Genomic DNA, 22,376 nt, shown 5'->3' on the forward strand with positions numbered 1-22,376 from the left:
ACTGCCTTCACAAGTGGGAAGGTGATGTGCAAGAGCTTGAAGGTGTGGATGCCAGCTCTATATACAGTACGCAGACATTGAGCAGGTGTTAGCCAATCATGGCACCTGTTGGCTAGATCATGCTCTCCGGGATCAGTATTCACCGCGACTGAATCTTCAGCAGAGTGGCTGAAATGTAGAATTGTGGACTGCTACTCTTTTAATCATATGTTTGAATCCTCGCAGCACAATGAGAACTTTATTTGCAATATTCTAGCAAGAAATTCGGGAATTCCAGTGACAACACCAGTAACATCAGAACAACCGGGGGAGTTCGCCCATAGCAGCTATTGCTGTAAAAAAGAAGACTGGCATAAGCACAAGAATTGAGATGGGCATACTACATGCCTTTCTGGTAGTGGTCCACTACTTTGGTGCTACAGTTAATGATCTCCACTGTCACTGGACATAATAAGAGTTCTTTAATTATACACTCGCGCGCCCGCCGCCTCTCAGATCGCCTAAGTGGACATACTATGCTGGCTGACAGCGGCTCCCTCCCACTTATAGTATACTTCACCGCGTAACTAAAATGTACTGCGGCGATTAAGCCGTACATTTGTATTGAGTGAATAAACAAATGGTTTTGACAACAGTACAGAAATAAACGCGCACCATGCATCATTCTACCACACGAAAGAGCGTCGCAACATACGGTAGCTGGTTCACACAGGCGATGTAGGCCACTTATCAGTCGTAAAAGGTATTATGGGTAATTCAAAATTTCATCACACATATGTGTTTATGTTTACGTTCGCACTCCTTGCGTAATAAGACTCCCAGAACTTCCACAATAGAAAGTAATTTACAACACACAAACGCAAAGAACACTATATGTCTCGTTTTCAACTCGGCCGTCATGCAAATGACATAGCGCGGAAAAACGTGAACATGCTGTGTGTTAGCGTCGTAAACCTTATACTAGGCAAGGAGCTAGCACACCACAGTCTCGCGACAGCCGCTAATGATACCAAGACGTAAGCACATGTCTGTGAACGCGCAAACGGAGCCCCTAAGCCACTCTGCTCCTCAGCCACCCCCGCTGCACGGCTGCACCACTCGTTTCAAGCACAGCACACCAAACACACATTCAGCGCTGAACAGTGGGCTGTCGACGCAGTTGCATTAACATGACTTGCAGCGAGCAGCACATCCCTCGATGTCCGTTACGCAAAGTCGGACACGGCGACGCCACATCGTGGTTCGCTGAACTTCGCTGCCGAGGCGCTAGGCCAGTTCGATATTTCAATCGTCACCACCGCCGGGTTCTCTAGAAAGCACGGGTCACACAACGCAGATTCTGTACTGCCAGAGTTCACCGAGGCCAAAGCCGCACTGCCGCACTACCACTACTCACGTCTTTCCGCCAAGTAACACAGAACCTACAACCAACACACAAGCAACGCACGTACAATCACATGAGCCAATGTTGAACAACGCGCGGTCCAGAGAACGATAAGCCGAGGACGAACACGCCACGGCGTCGCTCGGCGCCAGCATCGCGCCTTCTCAAAAATCCCTAAACGATGCTGTCCCTAGGCACCTAGGATCAGGTCACGTGAGGGATTTTTGTACGACAAATAGACGCACGCGTTATCATGCGACCGTGGCGGGGTGAAGAGCAGGCGGGGTAGACGGCAGGCTGCTCTCGGGGCTGCCCTAAACAGACACATAGATCGGGACACAGATATAATCTGCTGCGGTAAAACAAACCGACAGAGAACGGTTGTAGAGAGCGGCACGAGGAGGCGACGTTTTGGCGGTGGCGCCCGGTTCAGCGAAAGAAAAGGAAGAAAAAAAAGAAAAAACCGTGGCACCAAACTTCGGGCCGCAACGGCGGCGGGCGCGGGTTACACAACGAAAGCGAAACCGCACTCCACCCTCCATTCGTCGTTTTTATGTTACTGCTGCGCGTTCAGTTTTTTCTTTCCTTTCCTTTTTGCAGTTGCATGAAACGCAGTACAATACTACCGCTCTCCTTGCAAAGAAGTGTATAGGCGAAGACATTCCGTCCTTGGGCTTCCAAAAGGAAAGTTACCGTTGCTCCTTACACAGCTTTCAGAGTCCGTATACGAGGTGAACACAGCTCCCATCCTATATACCGTCGCTTCTTGCGTGAGTCTTTTACGCCTGACATCCGTTCCAAACGGCTTTGCGGCGAGCTTCTTTGCTAAGAAGGCGCTTTAGACATAGACCTGTCTGCAACGAACTATACGCGCAGTTCCACATCTTGACTCGGACAGTGGAACTGGCTTTATGCATACGAATCAATTTGTCTGAAGAACGGAACTGCATCTCCTGGGCGCGAACTACATGAGCGCTTCAAGGTTACTGGCGAAGGTGTAAACAGAAGATGCACCATTTTTACGCCCAAATGAGTTCAGTGCGTCTGTAGCGGAGTTCTATCAATATGCAACTGACAGTATGTGACCAGTAGTCCTGCAAGCCGCAATAAGTAATATAATAGATAAGCGATGTATAATTGACTGCAAATGTGATTCTATATATGCGCCTGCGTGCGTGTGTTCGTGTGTGTGTGTGTGTGTGTGTGTGTGTGTGTGTGTGTGTGTGTGTGTGTGTGTGTGTGAAATCGTAAAAAAACGTAAAAAAGTAAACATATTGTAAAAAAAAGCGATTTTTCCTAGGTGGGGGGTGGAGAGGAGGTGAGGAGTAGGGTACTAGAAAGTGGGCCTGTGCAACACAGTAACTGTCTCTGGGGTAGGACACGTCAACCGCCCTGCGCGAGTGCACGAGGGAGAGGGAGGCATAGACAGGAATGTAGAAAATTGGGTGTAGTAGACGGCGGCTGGTCGTCGCGGGTTTTATCGAGGCACGCATGTGGGAGGCACAGCACTGCAGACGCTCTCGGAGATTAGTGGTGTCGGCGAAGGCAAGGAGGTGGCGTAGAAGACATCTGCGTTCGGAGCCAGGGCCTCTGGGGTGTAGCAGCTCATCGAGAGACAAGCAGGGACTGCCCTGATTACGGTAGCCTTCTGGCACTTTGGCTCTAGCAGCAGAGAGCGCCGGACAGCCAATGTCCCAGCGTCTCAAGTGCAGGACAACCATGCAAGGCTACTGGAGGCGGGCGTGGCCTCATCCGCAGCATTAACCGACATGCGCCGAGCATGCATGCAGCCTCCTCAGAGCCAGACCGGCGAGCCACGGGTGCGTAGGAAGTGGTGCACACACGACATGACGTCGTCGTCGCCACCACCGGCGACGCTGTGGCGGGGGGTGGAGGGAAGGAAGGCGGCGGCGGCGGCGGCCTGGGCCATTTCGACAGTCGAGGCACGCTCGGCGTGCAAAGAGCGACCGCTGCTGCCGCCGAAGCCGTGTAATGCCTGTCGCGGTCGCAACATTCCACGCGATTGGCATCTGCAAGCGCGGACAGATAGACGGACCACTAGCGGCGCGCCGATAAGCGCCACCGACAGAATTTATGAGTGGGGACGCCGTAAAAGAGCTGTTGCCGCGCGCGCCCGCGCCGCTCTTAAGGGACAACTCCCCACCCCAATTCTCTCTCGCCCCCCCGCCCCCCACCCGTTCTTCCTCTTGCGTAACAGATTTGTTTTCCCTGCTTCGTTGTGCTCCGGTTCGTCCAGGTGCCGTTGTGCTCTGGGCGCGCGAATCACTCAGCACCTCATCGGACGAATTGCTTCGTTCTTACTGTGCCGCTCTTCTTCATCTTGTTTTAACCCTGATAGGCCGTAGTTAACACTTTGCACAGCATAAACCATAGCACAATCAACGGGGACGCGTTAGGTTATTCGTGCTAGCTGTATGTTTGAAGAATGTAGTGATTACTCTTGATATACAGGCTTTCCACGTAACTTGAACGAAACTTCTTTCTTGAAGTACAAAAATAAGGATTAATTATAATAAGAACGCTCAAAGAATTCAGGAAGGTTGAAATTAAATAACTGTGTGAAGCAAACGTCTCCTGGAAATTTCAACGTTAATTTAGCTCTTTGATAGCGTATACCTGTGTCTTGTGGTTAAAAGGGGAAATGAGTGCCCGTGTATTTGCATGCCTGAGTATACTCAGGCATGCAGAAACACGGGCGACAAAGGCCAGCCTGCATGCCTGGCTCAACATTTGTAGCACGAAAGCGGTATCGCGCGCGCAACTTGCACTCCGCATAATAGTTCTTAAACGTGGCGCGCACAACAGCCCGTACACACTTCGCGAATGTTCCGCTTGTCCCTTACGCGAACTCTGCCTGTGACTTACTCGCCCGCATTTTCTGCCACCGTCAGATTAAGCCGTGTTCGCACCAAATGAACGCTGACCGCACGTTCAGAGCTGACACAGATCGATCGCGACCGAGGCCGAACCAATGCGCGCTGTTCGAGCACAACAACCTTGACCCGACAAGCGTGCTCTCGGGAGAGCTGTCGCGGCGAAAGGAGAGCTGCAGGCAGCGAAGGACGCGTGCGGTGGCGCCGAGCGACCACCACCACCACCACCGCGAGGCTCTCCCCGGGAGCGGTGGTGGACACGACGCTGGAACGCCGGCGTGGGTGTCCCCGTGCGACGGCTGCCGGCGAGGCTATAGGCAGGGCAAGGCAGGCAGCGAAAGCTGCTGCTGCGGCGCGGCATTCTGGTATGCCCACTTATCGTTCGCGCGCGGGTAGGCAGACAGGTAACGGCGCCTACGACTCGCCGCCGCGTCTCGCCTTCTTGCCTTGCCTGGCTTGCCCAGCAGCGAGTGCGTGCTGCAGGAAAAGCCCGTCCGGCGGCAGAGCCGGTCCGCAGTGGCGGCAGCGACGAAGACGAGGAGGGCGCTGAACCAGAGAGGGGGGTCCGGCGACAGCGCGACGCCGCAGGGAATGGGCGCTGGCCGGCCTTGCTAAATCCGTGCACTGTATAGCTGGCGGAGGCTGTGCGAGGTGTGCCCAGGCTGCCCGCTAATCTGCACGCTGAGAGAGCACGGTGCTTCCGAGTTTCGACGGACTGCAGCATCCGGCCCTCCTTGAAGGCGCGCATTCATTGCGACGCTCGGCAAAGCACTTTCACGTCGCTCAGCAACGCGACCGACTGCCAAACTCGCCTTCCTGGTTGGTTGATGCGGTCGAGGTATGCGTTTCATGGTGCTGCGCGGTATTGGGAGCAGGAGGAGGCGAGCGGGACGCATGCAGGACGATGCGTGTGGTGCTGCTAGTTGTCCGTTGGGTGCCTCGTCCTACCCACCTCCTCGGGCAAAGCGCTTCGCGTAAAAAGCTTTCCACGCTCTGCAAAATGCGGCGACGAATTGGAGGGCGAATTTCCGACGTGTATTTTCGGCACGGGTCGTGTCCGTCACGTTCCCGACGAAAGCAACCACGGCTGGAATGACGTTCGGTGTGGGTTGCCGCTTGAAGTCACAAAACGACAGGAAACGTCATCAACCCTTGTTGCAAGCACACTGCACGGCGTATTCGCACCATCGCCGGAAGAAACGCTGGAAATTCGTTAAGTGTAGCTGCTGTCCGGAGCGTGCTCTAATTACGCGCTTGTCTCGGCGCAATTTTTAATTCGGGGCGCTGGAACTGTCTATGTGTGCTTTTATAATCGTCGACCGTTTCGCATTGTACGCTCCGTGTTATTCTGCGTCAGGCTTTTTACGCTAAATACGCGCTATACGATGCAATGTTACAGGAACAATTGCTGTGCTGTGCTGTGCGAGGCACGTTTGGTGTCAGTGCTGTTTCGGGTCTCTTCCGGTGGCATGTTTCTCTTCCAGTGTCAGTGAATCTACCGAATGCTGAAACAGCAACTTAATGCTGCGAATTAGTTCTTGAACTATGTTCCGGAAGTATAGTCTGATGGGGGCATAACCGATGCATCCCTCTCGCGTGAAACGTACGTTGAGCGCTTTGTAGACACTTCTCCGACAGGAAGCGCGCGCCGTCGCAGCTGGATCTCTGTTTTCAGTACACGTCATCAGCAGATGTCTCTGTCCATTTGATGGCGGCTTTCCCACACGTTTCAGGCTGCGCAGCATTCGTTCTTCCCTTTGTATTACAGCGGTGGCGTTTCTTCCGGCTTTCGATGTGTCCTCCCATTCGACATGCCAAGAGAGCTGTCATCACCACGTTGTCATGTACATCTACAACTTCATGTCAACCTTACGATTAAACAAACAAACACCGAAGCATAGAAAGCACCACGTTGATTCAGGCCGGTCGGCTGGTTGGTTCCACAGGAAATGGAACAAGCCACTATAGGCCAAGAATCGGCAGTGAAGGTTGTTTGCTTTCTTTCCTCTACACGCAGCCCATATGCCAACTATGGGAATTGGCCAGAAATCGGACTTCCTCGCGGAGGTCATAGCTATCTTTGTCATCGTTTCGTCATCGCCGGGTCAGCTGAATCTGTTTTTTTCGTTGCCATATACGACTGCAACCGGTGGGCACAGATGCACTGAACGCCTCTCACGCGCAGCGACGGCATGCGGATGTTGCGAGGACAGAAGTCAGTTGCTTCGCGAGAGATGAAGAACGGCTTCAAAGAAAGGCAGCCAGTTCAGCTTCCTTCCAGCAGGCAGTCATTTTGCGCGCGGCACTGGGCTCGCAAGGATTCGGCCGCGGAGAACGATCGTTCACGCGCAGCACGACGTTGACTCGCGCACGAGAGCGAAAACTTCGCGTTATCGCCGAAGTGCGCGGCGACTTTCCGCCCAAGCTTCTGACGCGGGTACGCGAATGCGCAACGGAGGTACCGGAGGGCGAAAAAGAAACGAAATCTCGGCGGCTGCGTGACAAGGAAACATCGGGCGTCCACGCGCTTGTACCTATCTCCGCGCAAACACAAAAGCCAGGGGAGGACGCCAGGGAAACATTAGCGACCGCGGCAATCGCTCGGGGAGCGGCTTTTCGGCCGAGATGGGAACGAGCGATGCTCGCGAGGACCCGAACGCGCCGCAGCTCAGGAGAGAAACTTCCACGTATCCTCGTGGCGTGCTCGGAGGGGCTTCGAAAACGAGATGTGCACGCTCCCACGAAAATCACTTCCGTTCGCCGCGGAGTCACTCTGTTACGACGTCGCCGTGTAGATTCACCGAGTCTGCGGGCGAAAGCTGTTATCGGACTAAAGAACGGTATGTACTGCCTATACGTGGAGGATAGCGCTGATCCGGACTGGACTACGGCGTACTGCGGAGCGGTCTCGATGAGCGATAACCGCGGGCTATCGGAGCCGAATCGAGCTGAACAACCAGAAAGGTCGGGTCGTACATTGTCGAGCCGCCATTTCGTTCTAATCGCCGCCCCCCCCCCTCCTTGCACCCAACGGTAAATCTCTCTATCTCAATCATACTGCCTTCGAAGCAATGGGATAATGTTCGAGCATGTAGCGCGCACGTATGCACAACGTCGAAACGAGAGCGACCGGCTGCCCTGGGATACCCCGAAATCTGGTTCTCATGTAGGTCCGATGATCGGCACCACAACACGGACAGGAGTCGCGTGTGCTGCATGCGGGACGCTGTTTTTATTCTGACGAAGGCCGTGCCACGGCCGAAACGCTAAAAACATTAAAGATGCAATTGTCGTAAGTGTGCACCTTCGTTTCTAAAACTACCTACGCACCGGACCTACAGAACTTCTCATTAAATTATATATATTGCTCGGGACAGGATCGATTCCCATCTCTTCATAGAGTGGTTTGAGTTCGCCAGGTACGCACGAACGTGCGACGCTCATGGAAGATCAAGTTACGGTAGATTTGCAGGAAAGTACACGGCGTGTTCGTCGATAGCTGCTGTTCCGCATATTTCTCCAGTGCACCGCAACAGGTGTTTCGATTTTGTTCGCGCACGCAACTCACATGCAGGAAGTCTCAGCGCGGCGCCGGTTAAAGCCCCTCAATTTTTCAAAAGTAGCGCCATTCTTAGATCTTTCCGCCAACCCGCTCACCCTGGCGCGTCCTCCTCCACGCTTCCCGTCGCCCCGGCCTCCTCCGCTCCCCCATTGGCCCATCTGTGTCACGTGGAAGCAGGCGCCGCGCTTTTGTATATTTTTTCTTTCCACCGTGGAGCAGGCGCCGCGCTTTTGTATATTTTTTACTTTCCAGCGCGCGCCGACCTCCATTGTTGGGCCTGCGCGACGAAAGTACGGCAGGCGGACTGACGGAGTGCGTTAGCGTAATATAATGTGTAGGGCCGAGAACTTAATTGCGATGCCATGCTGCTGCGCCTTCGGTTGCCGCAACAGACACAGCGAGGGCAAAAAGCTTTTTGCTTTGCCGTCCGGTGGGCGCAACGCAAAAAGAAGTGTGGATTCGCAGGATCAGGTGGGCTGACTTCGAGGAAGTGGCAAAGAACGCACGGCTTAGTGAAGTAAGGGCCACGGCTACTCACAACCTCTTATTTCGAGCCTAGATCACGCCTTCGGTTTCGAAAAAGTGTGTGTTCATGCTCTGCGTGGTTTTTAGCGCGTTGTCTGACTTTTTTTTTTTTTTTCGAATGTGCTCTCTTTGCTTTATGTAGTTTCGTCTTGCGGTGAAATGCACGCATCTGCAGCTGGCCTGTGACATAAAAGCGACTTTATTCAGGGTGTGTTTTGAGCTCCACCAGAAGTTAGCACATTCTCGACGCTTTTGCAAGGCTCAATATGACTTACGATGCTGTCTTTTAGCTTCGAATGTACGCCCGCATGTATTGATTTGGTTTGTGGTGATTAACGTTTTTAACGTTCCGAAGCGATTAAGCTAGGATGCAGGTCGTAGTGGATGGCTCCGGATAACTTTATCTAGCTCGCCTGGGGATGTTTAACGTGCACTTTGATCGTAGAGTCGTACGTGGGCCGGTAAATTCCTCGATGGCGTTTCATAATACTCGCGCGGGCGCGCTAGCGCTGTTGGTGCCTTGGCGCGCGATTGTATTTCTTCAATAAATTTTATTTACTAGTTGTAACACTTTGCCATTCTTTCGTATTATTGACGGCGCCTCCAGGGCACCAATGCGGCAACGGGAACACCAAAGCTAGAAGCAGGGCTGGATGGGGCTCGCCGTAGCCTGTGCATGCCAAGGGGGTATAAGATCGCGGACAGCCAACACCTTGTCATTCTTTCGTATTACTGACGGCGCCTCCAGGACACCAAAGTGGCAACGGGAACACCAAAGCTAGAAGCAGGGCTGGATGGGGCTCGCCGTAGCCTGTGCATGCCAAGGGGGTATAAGATCGCGGACAGCCAATTTTGCATGTGAACACTCCCTGCGACGCCTGCATTATTGTAATGTCACGTGCTCTTCAGAGGCCTCCGTTAGCTATTACATGTGCCCTCCTAGAGCAGTACTTGTTCACACAGCCGCACACAGCCATTCCGGCTGTGGGCGGTCAGCAATCTCTCACGCACCGGCCGAGCAAAAGTATCCTGCAGGTGCGTAAATGAACCTACGAAACCACGTACACATACTTTCACGCTGTGAACACCTGAAACTTTGGCAATTACGCGCGTGTTTGAGTACACCGCGAGCTTGCGTCGTGTTTCAGCAACACGAACTCTCAACGTCGCGCGCTTTACGCCTTAAATACGCCTTGAATAATGGTCCTTTTCTCTATTTCTTCCGCAATTCCAACACGAAATTCTAAAGGCCAGTTACCGACTGACGAAGAAAGATCTCGATTGAAAAAACTGCTCCTCAGGGCTCGAACGAACTTTTCTGCGAATTTCCTCCCGTAGCGTGTTAGCCGTCGTCTGCTACGGTAGGCCCACCACCGGCGGCGCCACCGTCGAGGCCGCGCCGAGCGGAGGAGGAGGGAAGCGAATGGCGCTACTTTGGGAGATTCAGGGGCTTTAGCGCCGGTGCGCTTTTCGCGTCGCCCCACGCGAGCACGCAACTGGCAGTACACACGCAACCGTTTGTACCGGCTCTGTGGCAGTATCACCCCTTCCCCTCCCTCCCCCCCCCATTTTTTTTTGCTCATATATATATACATGCAGTTCTTTTCACCGGTGCCACTACTTGTTTCCTTTCCGAGACAGCCTCGTTTGACGCCGAGCCGCCTCCGTTATACCGGCAACGGCGCTTGCCGCTCGGCCGGAATGGGTCCGCGTGGGCCAGGCTGACACGAGGAGCGCAGGCCGAATGTGGGTGGACGTTTTCATCTGGCCGCCTCTTCCCGGTTCGCGCCATGAGTTGTACGGGCCGAGCCACGCATGCAGCCGCGCGAGTACGTTCTCCCGATCGCATGGCTGCGGCTACGAAGGGACGGGGCATAGGCCAGAAGGAACGAATGGAAGCTTACAAACGACGATGGAAGCTTGAGACGGGATAGACGCCTCCTACAGTATAGGCCGGCGCCGCGACCATATATACAGTGTCACTCGAGGCGCACACCTGGTCCGTGTTCACAGAAATGTTATATTGCGCTAGAACTGTTCAGAGCAGATGCCGGCCACTCGTCATGTTGGAGACATCGGCGAAGGCGACCGGCGAATTACGAAGGAAAAGCTTTGCGAATTCGGCCCCTCAACTATATATACATGTCCGCGGAAGAAGGTCAACTTCTGCGTTTGCCCTTGCCTGTTTTCTTTGTACACGGCCGTTTGGTTTTCAGTTTCTAAGAATGCAGTTGTGAGTGAAGCACATGTTCTGTTTCTTACCTTCTCCTTTGTCCTCGCGTTGTCTCGCTGCCCAAAACGTCTTTGAATCTGTACTAACTCGCCCGCCCAGCTGTACTTTTGCTTTCGATTTAGTGTTCTGCGTTTTTCTTTTTTTTTTTTTTTTAGATTGTCTGCCTTCCCAGAAATGACTCGTAACATCCCTGTGCACGACTGCATGACTGCCTTTTTAAAGGAAGGCGGCCATGGTTACCATTAAAAATACGAACGGAAAGGAATGGAACGTGAGCATTGAAAAACGTTGGCCCTTTCATCCGTAAACGTGTTGCTCTAGCAAATAGCGCGACTAGGCCAAGACGTTGTCCCGAATGTTGCTTAGCCTTGGTGATCTCCGGAGAAACGGTGCATTCAGCGTGACATGGTCGATGGCCGAGTCGAAGGCGCTGTCGAAGTTCATCGCGGCCGGGGCCCAGTGAAACCAGAGTCCGTGCGACCGCTCTAAGTCGAGGTTTCTTAGGCGAGTGGTGCATTGCCTGCCCCGTTGACGGATACGGGCTAACTTTGGCGATTGTTTCTCGTTGTCTTTCTCTGTTCTTTCTGTTTTTTTTTTCCCGATAATCTGCGAGATTTGACAAACGTATAGTTCAACGCAGTTGCGACGCGTGTTTAGTGCTTGAAAACAACTGGGACTCGCATTATAACCAAGCGTCTATCGGTCCCAGCGTCAGTTGCGTCTTCACTGGTTTGACTCGTTAGTGAGCGCATCTGCGCAGCCAGAACGCACAGTCGCAAAAGAAAGAAAAACTAAGGAACGGGACTCCTGTTCTCCAAGCCACTTCTTCCTGGAATGAAGATTCAAATTAAGAGCACTTGCTCGGGCACATGAAGTTTAGCGCGAAGCGAACGGCGGTCGCAACACTGATAGACTCGTAACGCAATACACTATCTCCATGCAATGCGCCAACACATCCAGCCGGAATATCTACCCGTACATGATATATACTTGGCGAGGCCTAAAGTGTCTTTCATGCGCTTGTGGTCTCATTTCGATCGGCAATCGACAAGAACGCGCCGCTTCCAACCATACTAAACAGCCTGCGCAGCCAACGGAAGGTCACGAAAGAAGGGATACACAACAAAGCCGCGTGGTCATCGCATTATAGTTATGTTACGTTATGTTAGTTATGTTATGTTATGTTAGTTATGTTATCTTAGTTATGTTATGTTACATTATAGTTATGTTACGCCCGACGGGTCATTAGATCCGTCGGGCATAGCAGCCTTAGGAATCCACGCGCAGCGCAGAGGTGACAGCTCCTGATTCCACAGTGAGCGCGCGGATAGCTAACCTTGCCCATGGACGCCCAGACTCCAAAAACCCCGCACCCCTGGCTTCAGCTCTTCCACGTGTTTGGAGTGAGTGAGTGAGTGAATAAACTTTATTGCAGGTCCGGCGAGGACGCGAACTCGTCGCGCAACAGGCTATAGTCCCACGTCGGGACCGGCAGGTCTAGCCCACCGGCCCGGTTGCGGGCACGCCGGACGGCCAGGATTTGCTTCTTTAGAGCGGGGCTACGCAGAAGCGAGTCCCACTCCTGCTTGATGAACTTGGGGTATGTCCACCCGCACTCCCAGAGCATGTGAGGTAGAGTGGAGGTCTGGCCGCAGGACGGGCAGGCGTCGTAGCGATACACGTCGGGGTATAAGCCTCGTGGAGAGCGGACAGACACGGATATGTGCTGGTCTGTAGAAGCTTAAGCGACACGGCTTGCGCCCTATTCAACTTGGTGTGAGGGGGTGGAAATACCCTTCTGGACATGTAGAAATATTTAATAATCTCGTTGTGAGTAGCGGGAGCGTCCCTGTGACCGTATAGAGAGGAGGGGAGCCAGTGTTCCTTATAGAGGAAGCGCGGTCGGTGAGGTCACGCGCAGCCTCGTGAGCAGACTCATTGAGATTGGGGGAGCACCCTCGACCGATCCTACGTGAGCGGGAAACCAGTGAATTGAATGGTTTGTGAGAGCATGTAAACTCGAGCCGCTAAGAAGACGAACAGCTTCCTTGGCGATGCAACCCTTCTGAAAAGCCCTAACTGCCGTTTTGGAATCACTATAGATTTCGGACCCACGACTGTCTAGCAGGGCGAGGGCGATGGCGACTTGCTCGGCGACTCCGGGGCCTGAAGTGCGAATCGAGGTGCTAATCGAAATCTTTCCGCTCGAGTCGACCACAACGACGGCATAGGTTTTCCCGTCACTGTACTCCGCGGCGTCGACGAAGCTTGCTCTAATGTCGTGTTGCTTGATCTGTTTAAGGATGGCTGCCGTTCTGGCCTTGCGTCTGCCCCCGTTGTGGACGGGATGGACGTTTCGGGGCACAGGGGCCACTACGAACTTGTCTCGAATGCATCTAGGGATCGGGGTACTGACCATCGGGAATTCCGCAGGGTGGCAACCCAGCTCTTCGAGGATGCGTTTACCTGCCGCTGTGGTGGTCAGGCGACTGAGTTGCGCGCGTTGTTGGGCTTCGGCAATCTCCTCGGCGGTGTTATGTATACCCCAGCTTCAAGAGATCCTCGGTATGGGTCCTGATGGATAACCCAAGAGCCCTCTTGACTACTTTGCGGATGAGAACGTTGAGCTTGTCTCGCTCTGCTCTGAGCCAGTAGTGCATATAAATCGTGTACGTGAGGTGGCAGAGTACCAAGGCATTGATCAGCCTAAAGAGATTGTTTTCCTTCATGCCTCGATGCCGGTTTGCGATTCTGCGAACGAGGCGGAAAGCGTTGTCCGTATTTGCGATGATCTTGCGGAGAGCAGTTCCGTTCCCGCCGTTGTTTGGGGCTCTTTGTGCGTAATGTCCCGTCACCGCTCAAATGTCGGCACCGCGTCAGCCGGCCGTTTGATCTATCCAGGAGCGTTGTGCTTTGATATTGTCGTAACATCCGGCTATAATTTGGATATTGTGCTTCTATCACATTGACTCACGTATCGTGGCTATTGTGCAGAGTGCTACAGCAGCAAAAATGACGAGAAAAAAAATAAATAACGTCGGAAATACGGGGCCACCCACTGTGCTCAGTAGAACACCCTGCAATGGTGATCGAGTGAAGGCCGTTATTTTCGGTCATTTTGGCGCCCTTGCCCGCTGCTCGGTCCGCACCGCCTATACAATACTTAATACACGATTGTCGTTCCTAGAGAAATACAATGGCTGATTTCGGTCAGCCGGATTGCCTGGAATGAAATAACGGTCTTTATTATTATTATTATTATTTTTCTATCTGCTCACGTATGAATCTATCGCATCATGCACGCCGGTACGGAATGGCCACCAGGCTACATCCAAGCCAAACGCTCATTGTCTATGTATCATTCTTTCTTTTCTTCCACCCCTATCTCACACACGCAGACACACATGTATAAAGCTTAGGTCAACTATAATGCATGCAGGCTTACACGTGCATGCGCCGCTCTGCTTTTATCTTTCCCTGACACGAACCCCCGATACAACAGCGTAATACCTTCGTATAGAGCCCACGGCGCTCACTTTATTTTTCTTTCGTACACGGATATAACGGGGCCATCGCCTAACGGCGGAAAAAAAAAAAGCGAAGGACGCGGAGGGGAGACGGAAAGTGCGCTGATGTTACAGGGCGCTCCCGTGTATTCGGCCTGCCGCTTGCCTTCCTCAATAGCAAGCAAGCAAGCCAGCAAGCCAGCGAGCCAACCGTGGTCCGAGAAGGGGCGCTGGTTTTTCCGCGCGCCCAATGGGCTTATCCTCCTCCTCGCATGCATCTGCATCGTCAGAAGGAGGGCCCCCAGATGGAAGCAGCAGCAGCAGCCCGCGCAACGGATATATGCTGGCAGAACAATGGCGGGTCCCTCGGAGTGCACGGCGCTGCTGCGGCAGCGTGCGTATACTCTATCTCCGCTAATGACAGGCGGACGTATGCGTGGCGCGACGTGGCTTCCGCATTGACGGCCGGCTCGCTCGCCCTTCTCCCCTTTGTCTCGGGCGCCCAAGTCTCGCCGGAAGCCTGGCAGTGCGCGGAGCTGCGGTATACAAGAGCAGACGGGCGGTCGGAGGCCGCGGTTCTGATGTTGAGTGGCGGTGATCCATCACGCTAAACGGCGACCCGGTAATGGAACCGACCTCCGCTGGAGTCCCCTGTCTCGCCATGCTGAGACCGCGCGAGGAAGACGCGCGCTCCGCTTTCCAACGGGGCGCCGGCAACTGTCGCTCGGCGAGAACTGGGACGCGCCGAGCACGCGATAGGGCGCGTGCGCGCTCATCCTCACGAGAGCGCGCGCCGCCCGCAGACGGCGCCACGCTCTTTATATGTATGTTCGCGGACAACGGAACGAGAGCCCGCACAAGCAGCGCGGAGATCTCCCCCCCTCTCTCTCTCTCTCTCTCTCTCCCTCTCTCTCTCTCTCCGGGTTACTGTTGCTCATTAAGTAGGTTCTGCGACAGCGCTATCATTGTATCCACCGAGACTCTTCAGCCACATGGCGCACGTCATAGCCGCTGTCGTCGCGGTCATGGTCACGCGGCCATCGTGGTCAAGCCGTGGCTGTTGTAACCATGTCCGAGAACAGCTCGTCGCACTAATGAATGCTGGATCATTGTTGGTGCGCGCTCTGGCAGCACGTTCAGAGGGAGGCCACGCCAGCTTTCATTGTCCTCTGACAACTCGTAGAACGGGTGTTTTGTCGACTCCGCGATACGGGCGATACAGAGGCACATAGAATCTAATTGGAGGGGCAGGTCGTTGCAGATAGCTTTGTACTAGAACGATGGCGTCCTACCGGTGTAAACACGTTGGGCGTGGAAGTTCGTGAGAGTGTCTCCTGAAAGGAGTGAGAGGGCGAGAGACCAAACAGGGAGGAAACAGATAAGATGGCAAAACCAGCGTGAGCCACAGTTGTTCCCCTAGTCCACAATCGCGTTATTGTCACCAATAAATGCAGAAATACTTCGTTCCTCACGTTATCAAAGACAAGCGCTCCGCTACAAAAATTTGGATTACAGCTAACACGGGTATTTCAATAAACGAGTACAGTGTGCGAACCCAGAGAGCCCCAGTGTAGTCAACTGGTGTGATTACTCATCGCCTGCACATATCACCAACAACACCAGACGCAAGTGCATGACAGCCTTCACAGAGAGAACGTTTATATAATTCCTTCTCCCCTACAAGAGGAGTTGGTTTCCTCACAGAACACTGCGCATCTATTACACGGCCACTTTAGCTGCCGACCGACTCAGCAACGAGTAAGCGTCAGCATATACTGTTGGGACGGTCACAAATACTCATAGAAATACGTGCCCAAACAGCCTATCTTATGCCTATTCAGCCAGGCAAAAACGGTTGCGATACCTCTGACCCAGCTTATATAGCCAGCTTGTTGGGCAGTGGAATGATGCCCACCTCTAGGGATATGTACTAAGCAACATTAAAAAATCCATGAAAGGAATTTTAAGAAGAGAGAGAGAGAGTCTCGTATCCGCTAAAGGCAAAGTGTTGCCGCTGGAGAAGCGAACAATCTGCTAGATCTAACAAAAAAATCTGCTGATGTGGCAACAAAGCGAACGCTATGGCGTCTTGCCTCGCAAAGAAGCTCGCTTGCAGTTTTGCTGGCCTGATCTCCCGTGTATATTACGATCATCTTCGTGGGGGCTGCATGGCAACCGAATTAAAACTGCTTATTGCCGCAAGACTGCAAGAGATGCGCCGCTATGAGGAAATGGCGCAAACAAAAGACGAGCTCTTTCACAAGGCAAGATGCCGTCTTCACAGACGGCGATTTACGCTCTTTGCAGAAGCAGCATTGGCGATCAGACTTTCGAGTCTTCTATAAGCGTCGTCGGAACGGGGCTGCCAATATCGCGCAAATAGGCACCGTGCGCTCAGGCTTTCCATACTGACAGCAGCGCCGGACCACACAGCCTGGCGAGTGGAGATATTGTAGGAGGCGTGCTCAGGGGGCCCACCAGCCATCGTTTATCTCGAGGCAAGAGTATCCACGCTCTGCGCAGGTACACTACAACCAGGCATTCCCTGCGTGAGTATGGCATACACGCTGGCGAAGGCCCATGAAATACGCGTACCAGCGCTGCCATGAATTCGGGCAAGGATTCGCTTACACGGTTCGCACAGAACATTTGACTTGGACAACTCGAGAATCTTAAGGATGCCGAAGGCCAAAATTCAAGGAGCGGAAAACAAACATTATTTGTACGAATACACTGTAAATAGTGAATGTCATTCTTAGGTGCGCTGCTGAGTTGAACACACGCTTGAAGCTCTTCGGGTCACGTTTCTAAGTTGACTTTCCCGTTGTAAAGATGTCATTTGCCTTCTGGCACGATGGTTAGTAGTGTCCGACTACAGCCGAAGATTCACGTCGTGCTAATGCCAAATGGCTGAAGCATACTTTCCGCCAGGCATTTCGAGAGCCTATAGGGGTCGAAAATGGAGCCATGACTAGTGTGAACCACTATAGCAAAACAACAAAACAGTTGCACGGTTTGGTTGCTTGATGATCTAGGACTCTAGCCTGTACGCGGAGTTTGTTACTTTGAATCTTCAAAGTTCGCCTCCAACTCCAGTTTTCAAGGAATTCAAGGAGCACACTTATTTTCGATGAGTTTTAAGAGCTCTTCAATCCCTTTTACCAATTTCGCGGGATTTTCGAGGATCTCAAGTAGGTGTACGAACCCACGCGCTTATCAAGTTCAAGCACGCCACTAAACGAACTTGCATCTGTTACTGCTCAGAGTGTCGTCTCATTTCGGTCGTATATAGCGCAAGCGGCTGGTGATCGGCAGCACTTGTGAGAAGCTGAAACAGCCGCAATGGTCATCTGGCCAGTGTGCGATGGGGCAGCCAAAATTACCGCTACACGGCGATCCGAAATACGGGTCCAAGGTATATATTTCTCGAAACCGCGGGGCGCTCCGCGTATAAATAGCTCGGGTCCGGCACCCCGCCGCGGAATGACCCACTCTTCCCGCGCGTTTGGTTAGGTGGCATACAACTTTGTTCGAGGCGCGAGCAGGTTTTAGCGACGAACGACGCGCTTTCGTCGCAAATGCGCGGCGTTGTGGCTTAATTCCGCGCTCGCGTCAGCGGCTCTCCACTATAGAAGCCGCTTTAGCTAGGAAAAGAAATGGGGCAGAAGTGTGCAATCGAAGACGGCGCTAGCGGCCGCTCGTATCGGTGTCGCACGAGCCAAAAGCGCGCTGGCGTCGTTCGGGTCGACCGTTCCTGTCGACGCCGTCGTCGACCAAGTTTCTGTGCGCGCGTTCTGCAGGTCTGATTCGTGCGCAACGCGTGGGAATGGAGCAGGAATCGTTGGATATGCTCTTCCGTTGGAATGTCGCAGTATTTTGGTCAGCGATTAGATGCATGTGCGCGCATATACGTATAGTTAGCCTTCTCGCCATATTCATTTCACGCCGTACACATAGAACGGCGCTTACACATCGTATACGCTTGGCGCACAGCGCAATCATGTCGAGAACACTCGAACTGGAAATGACCAGTCGTGGACCGTTTCTCATTCGCGCGTCAATTTGTATCTCGTTGCCAAACGTGGAGCTGAGCGAAATTTTGGCAACACGACGGAAAGCCAGGGTTCCGCCGTATATTGTCAAAAACATCTTGTCATCGCTCATTGGCACACATGTGCTGCTGATTAAAAGGCCTCTCTGTCAACGTGACGGAATTTGACAATGTCAACAACTGCACTTCCGTACTTCCGTGCGAGTTCGGTTGGATTCATACTGAGCGCAGTATATGGCAACTATAGGCAAGTGCTGCCTGCGTGTCCTGTGAAATTCTGCCAGTCGTATGACCTGCAGCAAGTAACCCCCGCATGTAGCTTTCCTCCGCCCATACCTAGCCTCGCGGCTCGCACATTCGTTGGCTGTTTTCTTCTCGAAGCCCGCCCACCATGTCGCGTCTCTCACACTGTACTTCCCTATCAAAGCTCGTAACGTGGGTTGGGTCATCACTGGCACATATCTGAATTACCGCACGATCGAGCCTTGGTATACGCGTGCACTCAAATTAATGCGACGTATACTATCGGCGTCAAATGAAGCGCGAACAGCGGAGCGCGTGGCCAAAGCATAGCTGAAGACAGACATGAAACTATCTCTGTATACATGAGGATCAACATCGCGCAGTGCTGTCAAAATGGATGCGCGCGCCTGTCGCTGGTGACGATTGGACGGCGCGCACTGCATATACCTTCAGCTATGCTTCGGTCACGCACGCCTCTGTTCGCGTTTCATTTGACGCCGATAGTTGCGACGCCGTACTCGGGAGCTTCACCTATTATACTTCGGTTTAACATCACGAGCCCCAGCTCTCTCTTTATTTCTTTCTGTCTTGTGGCATTTTGTAGCGATCGAAGGACACGGCGTCACCGGCACAGTCCTATAACAGAAGGCTTACGTAGGCGCTTATATAAGCACTTCGGGCAGCGCACCTGCCGCGGCAGGCCCTTTCCGGATGCATACGCGTACGTCACCCACTGCCATCGCGACCTCTTTGACGTTGATGGAAAAGGCCGAGAGTATGAGGAGAGTGCGGCGAAGCCAACGCAGACCCCGGCTGCTGCATGCAATAACGCGCGGCGAGGCACCGACCGGCGGCGGCTTCTGTTGCCGCGCGGACTATGTACGGTACAGGGCCCCTGTGTTTTTGGCAGCGTTTACATTTACGACGGCCGCGCCATTACGACCAATACATCAGCGCGCACCAATAAATGACACTTCGCATGTCGACCGGAGCGACGCTGCAGCTCGCGATTTCCCACAGCGGCTCTCTCTCTCTCTCTCTCTCTCTGCCGCTTGCGGGCTCCTGCTTTCACGCACGGACGATTGTTCAGCTGCAGCATAGCCTCTATAGGAGGCTATGGCTGCAGCGACACACACACACACACACACACACACACACACACACACACACACACACACACACACACACACACACACACACACACACACACACACACACACACACACACACACACACACACACACACACACACCACATTTTCCCGCTCCTGCGCGCACTTCCGTGTGAATGAGCTGTGGCTCGAGTATCGGACGCGTATGCATAGCGTATACAAAGCTCTCCGGCCGTGTTTGGCGCGATACTCCGGCGAGGGGAAAAAAGTACCTGTGGCGCACCAGCGGCGTTTATGGTTCAACGGCGTGACAGCTTGAAGTCGAAGCAGCTGCAGTTGTGCCAATTTTTCGTCGGCGCGTTGCGGAAACTGCAGGTATATACGTTGAATGAGTGCCGCCCACCGAACAGGCGAGCATACTGCGTGCTACAGCGCGAAGGGATGACCATGGTTTTCCCGTAATCTGTACGCCGTAGCTCTCAGACTGAGGCTGAACCCATGTGCATTAGTCGAAACCGCATAGCTCTGCATAAGGTATCGCTTGAAACAAACTGCACACGCAAGGACTTGGAGTAATGCACGAAAGCGATGGTTCATTGTATAGGTATGCAAGTCACACTTTAGGAAGTCTATAAAGTTGATCTTCCCGATTGACAGTGACGGACGGTGTACGAACACGTTTTTGCGAACTATAAGCTTTCCTGTGTCGTTCGAAATGCTAAAGCTGCCTCTCCCTCCTGCTGTTGTTCTTGCAGGGTTACAGGTCAAGATGGCGACGGCAGGGAGAACGCTCGGCGGGAGCTGGTCGAGATTTCGCCACTCGGTCCGGACGGTACAGTGACGTCACCCGGGACACCATGAGCCTAGTCCTGCGAACGGAAGAGCCAGCGTCCCAGCGGCTCCCCAGACATGCGCTTCTCAGGCTGTTCAGAGCGTCGATACTATGCGTCACATTCCTGGCCGTCTCGGCGCACATCACCATTCGGGAGAAAGGCAAGTGTATATGCATTATCTCCATTCAACTGTCTGGAGGATCACAGAAAAAAAAAGACCGCGTCATGCAGTGCTTATTGTGAGCCCACGCGAAAGAGATAATGCTGCCGCGGGAGCTTTGACCCATACATCTTATACATGCTCCATTTGACAAAGCAATGTTTTAACGCGGGAAGGAAATCTGTGGGTGAAACGCAGAGGAAGCCAGTCCAGCGCCACATACGCGTAACCGAAATGTATGTAACCAAAGACCTCCATGGATGACAAGGGCAACCTTCCGCCCGGGCGTTATAGAACACCAGAGAGATAAATAAGTTCACGTGTATTGTAAATCACCTTTGTGGCAATGCGAAAAAAAGAAAAACCACTCTTAACGTCACAGCTAGGAGGCACGGAATACCAGTAAAGACGCAAAACAGGCGGCGAGGCGCCGTGAATTTTGACGCCGTCTGCTTTGGCCTAGCTGATTTTTCAGTGAAGATGTGCCGCATTATAGTATAAGGTAGCCGAAGACTGGGCTCGGCAAGTTTCGGCGACTTTTACAGCGATAAAAACACGGCCCAAATACGAGAAAATCTGTCGAAAGCCATGACGTGACATTGACGTATACCTGCGATGACGTTTCGGCGCGAAAGCAACATAAATGGAAGTTCGGCCTTCACATTCTCTCACAATAACCAGCCTCTCACCGAAATAAACAGAAAGAAAAAAAGGTGTGAGAGAGAGAGAGAGAGAGAGAGAGAGAGAGAGAGAGAAGAGAGAGAGAGAGGGTTTAAGGAAGAATGCTCTGCTTGTTTAGTACTTCCATTCAGTGTCCACTTGAAGTATGCTGGACACGTGCTAAAGAACATCTACGCTTTCGTTCCGCCTTGACTGCCCTGTCGCGGGCGCTGGGCAAGTTCGAGGACCACCACCGGGGATCGCGCGTGTCCGTTGTTCCCGAGGTGGTGCTATATGGCCGTTAAAACGCGCTCAGCTCGCGCATTATGCACGACGGCCGGCGTTTCACTTATGCGAGCGAACGGGCGGCCCCGCGCGCGCAGTATATAACGACGCGATCCCTCTAATTAAATGCGGGAGCGGAGGCTGAAGGGCGTGCGAAAAACGCACGCGGCCGCATCTCTACCCCCGCGACGCGCCGTTCAACAATGAAATGGGAGTGCAAATAATCGCCCTCGTCGTAGTCCCGCTGGCTTCAACAGAGGCCGTACTTGTGCATACACGTGGAGCAATACACCCCCCCCCCCCCCACCTCCACAACACACAAATAAACAACTCACTAACCGCCATTTATACATCAAATACCGACCGCAGATCGCCCTTCTCGCTTCCTCCAGGGTGAAAAATGTGGTGTGCCGGCACGCATGACTTGAGCTCGTTTATGTAGCTTTCACGTGCCTTCCGGGGCAAAATTTATCTGACAAGTGTTTTAAAAGCGTAGCAAGATTACTGCCTGCTGGAGGGACCTATGCGTGTATTTACAAGCTCCCGAAACTTGTATTTCCCTAGTTAACCGCTAAATTTAGCCAGCTGTTCCCGAAGGTGAAACCGGAAGTCTTTCGCGATCTGTGCTGTGCTGCGCGGTGCGTACCATCTAGGAAGGAAAGATAGTGTGCGTACCATACGGCGGAGGCGCGAAGCTTCCGAAGCATGCCTAACCTGCAACCTTATACGGTACGTCTCTCCCGCTGCTCTTGTTTCGGTTGGGCGACTCAATTCTTCCGGGTCACCGTGGCTTAACGACGCGATCGTGAACGAAATTCGTCCGGCAAACCGCCGTGCAAGCGCGCTGCTCTGTCAGTTGACGTCGGTGAATCTGAGCCCATTGTTTAATCCCTAACCGCAGGTCACAACGAAACGCGGCGATTTGGAGT

At 53.1% G+C, this 22,376-nt stretch overlaps 1 protein-coding gene across 3 annotated transcripts in view; it reads left to right on the forward strand.

The window, feature by feature from the left end:
- Positions 1 to 22,376, forward strand: part of LOC142582705 (semaphorin-5A-like) — a 171,615-nt gene that overhangs the window by 106,750 nt on the left and 42,489 nt on the right. For all 3 annotated transcript variants that reach the window (XM_075692668.1, XM_075692667.1, XM_075692669.1), the window contains one exon: positions 20,265 to 20,502. In XM_075692668.1, the coding sequence (XP_075548783.1) occupies positions 20,367 to 20,502 (136 nt within the window). In that variant the 5' untranslated portion in view covers positions 20,265 to 20,366. The remainder of the gene's footprint in view (positions 1 to 20,264; positions 20,503 to 22,376) is intronic.

Source organism: Dermacentor variabilis, chromosome 5 (assembly GCF_050947875.1).
Source record: "Dermacentor variabilis isolate Ectoservices chromosome 5, ASM5094787v1, whole genome shotgun sequence".
Lineage (NCBI taxonomy): Eukaryota > Metazoa > Arthropoda > Arachnida > Ixodida > Ixodidae > Dermacentor > Dermacentor variabilis.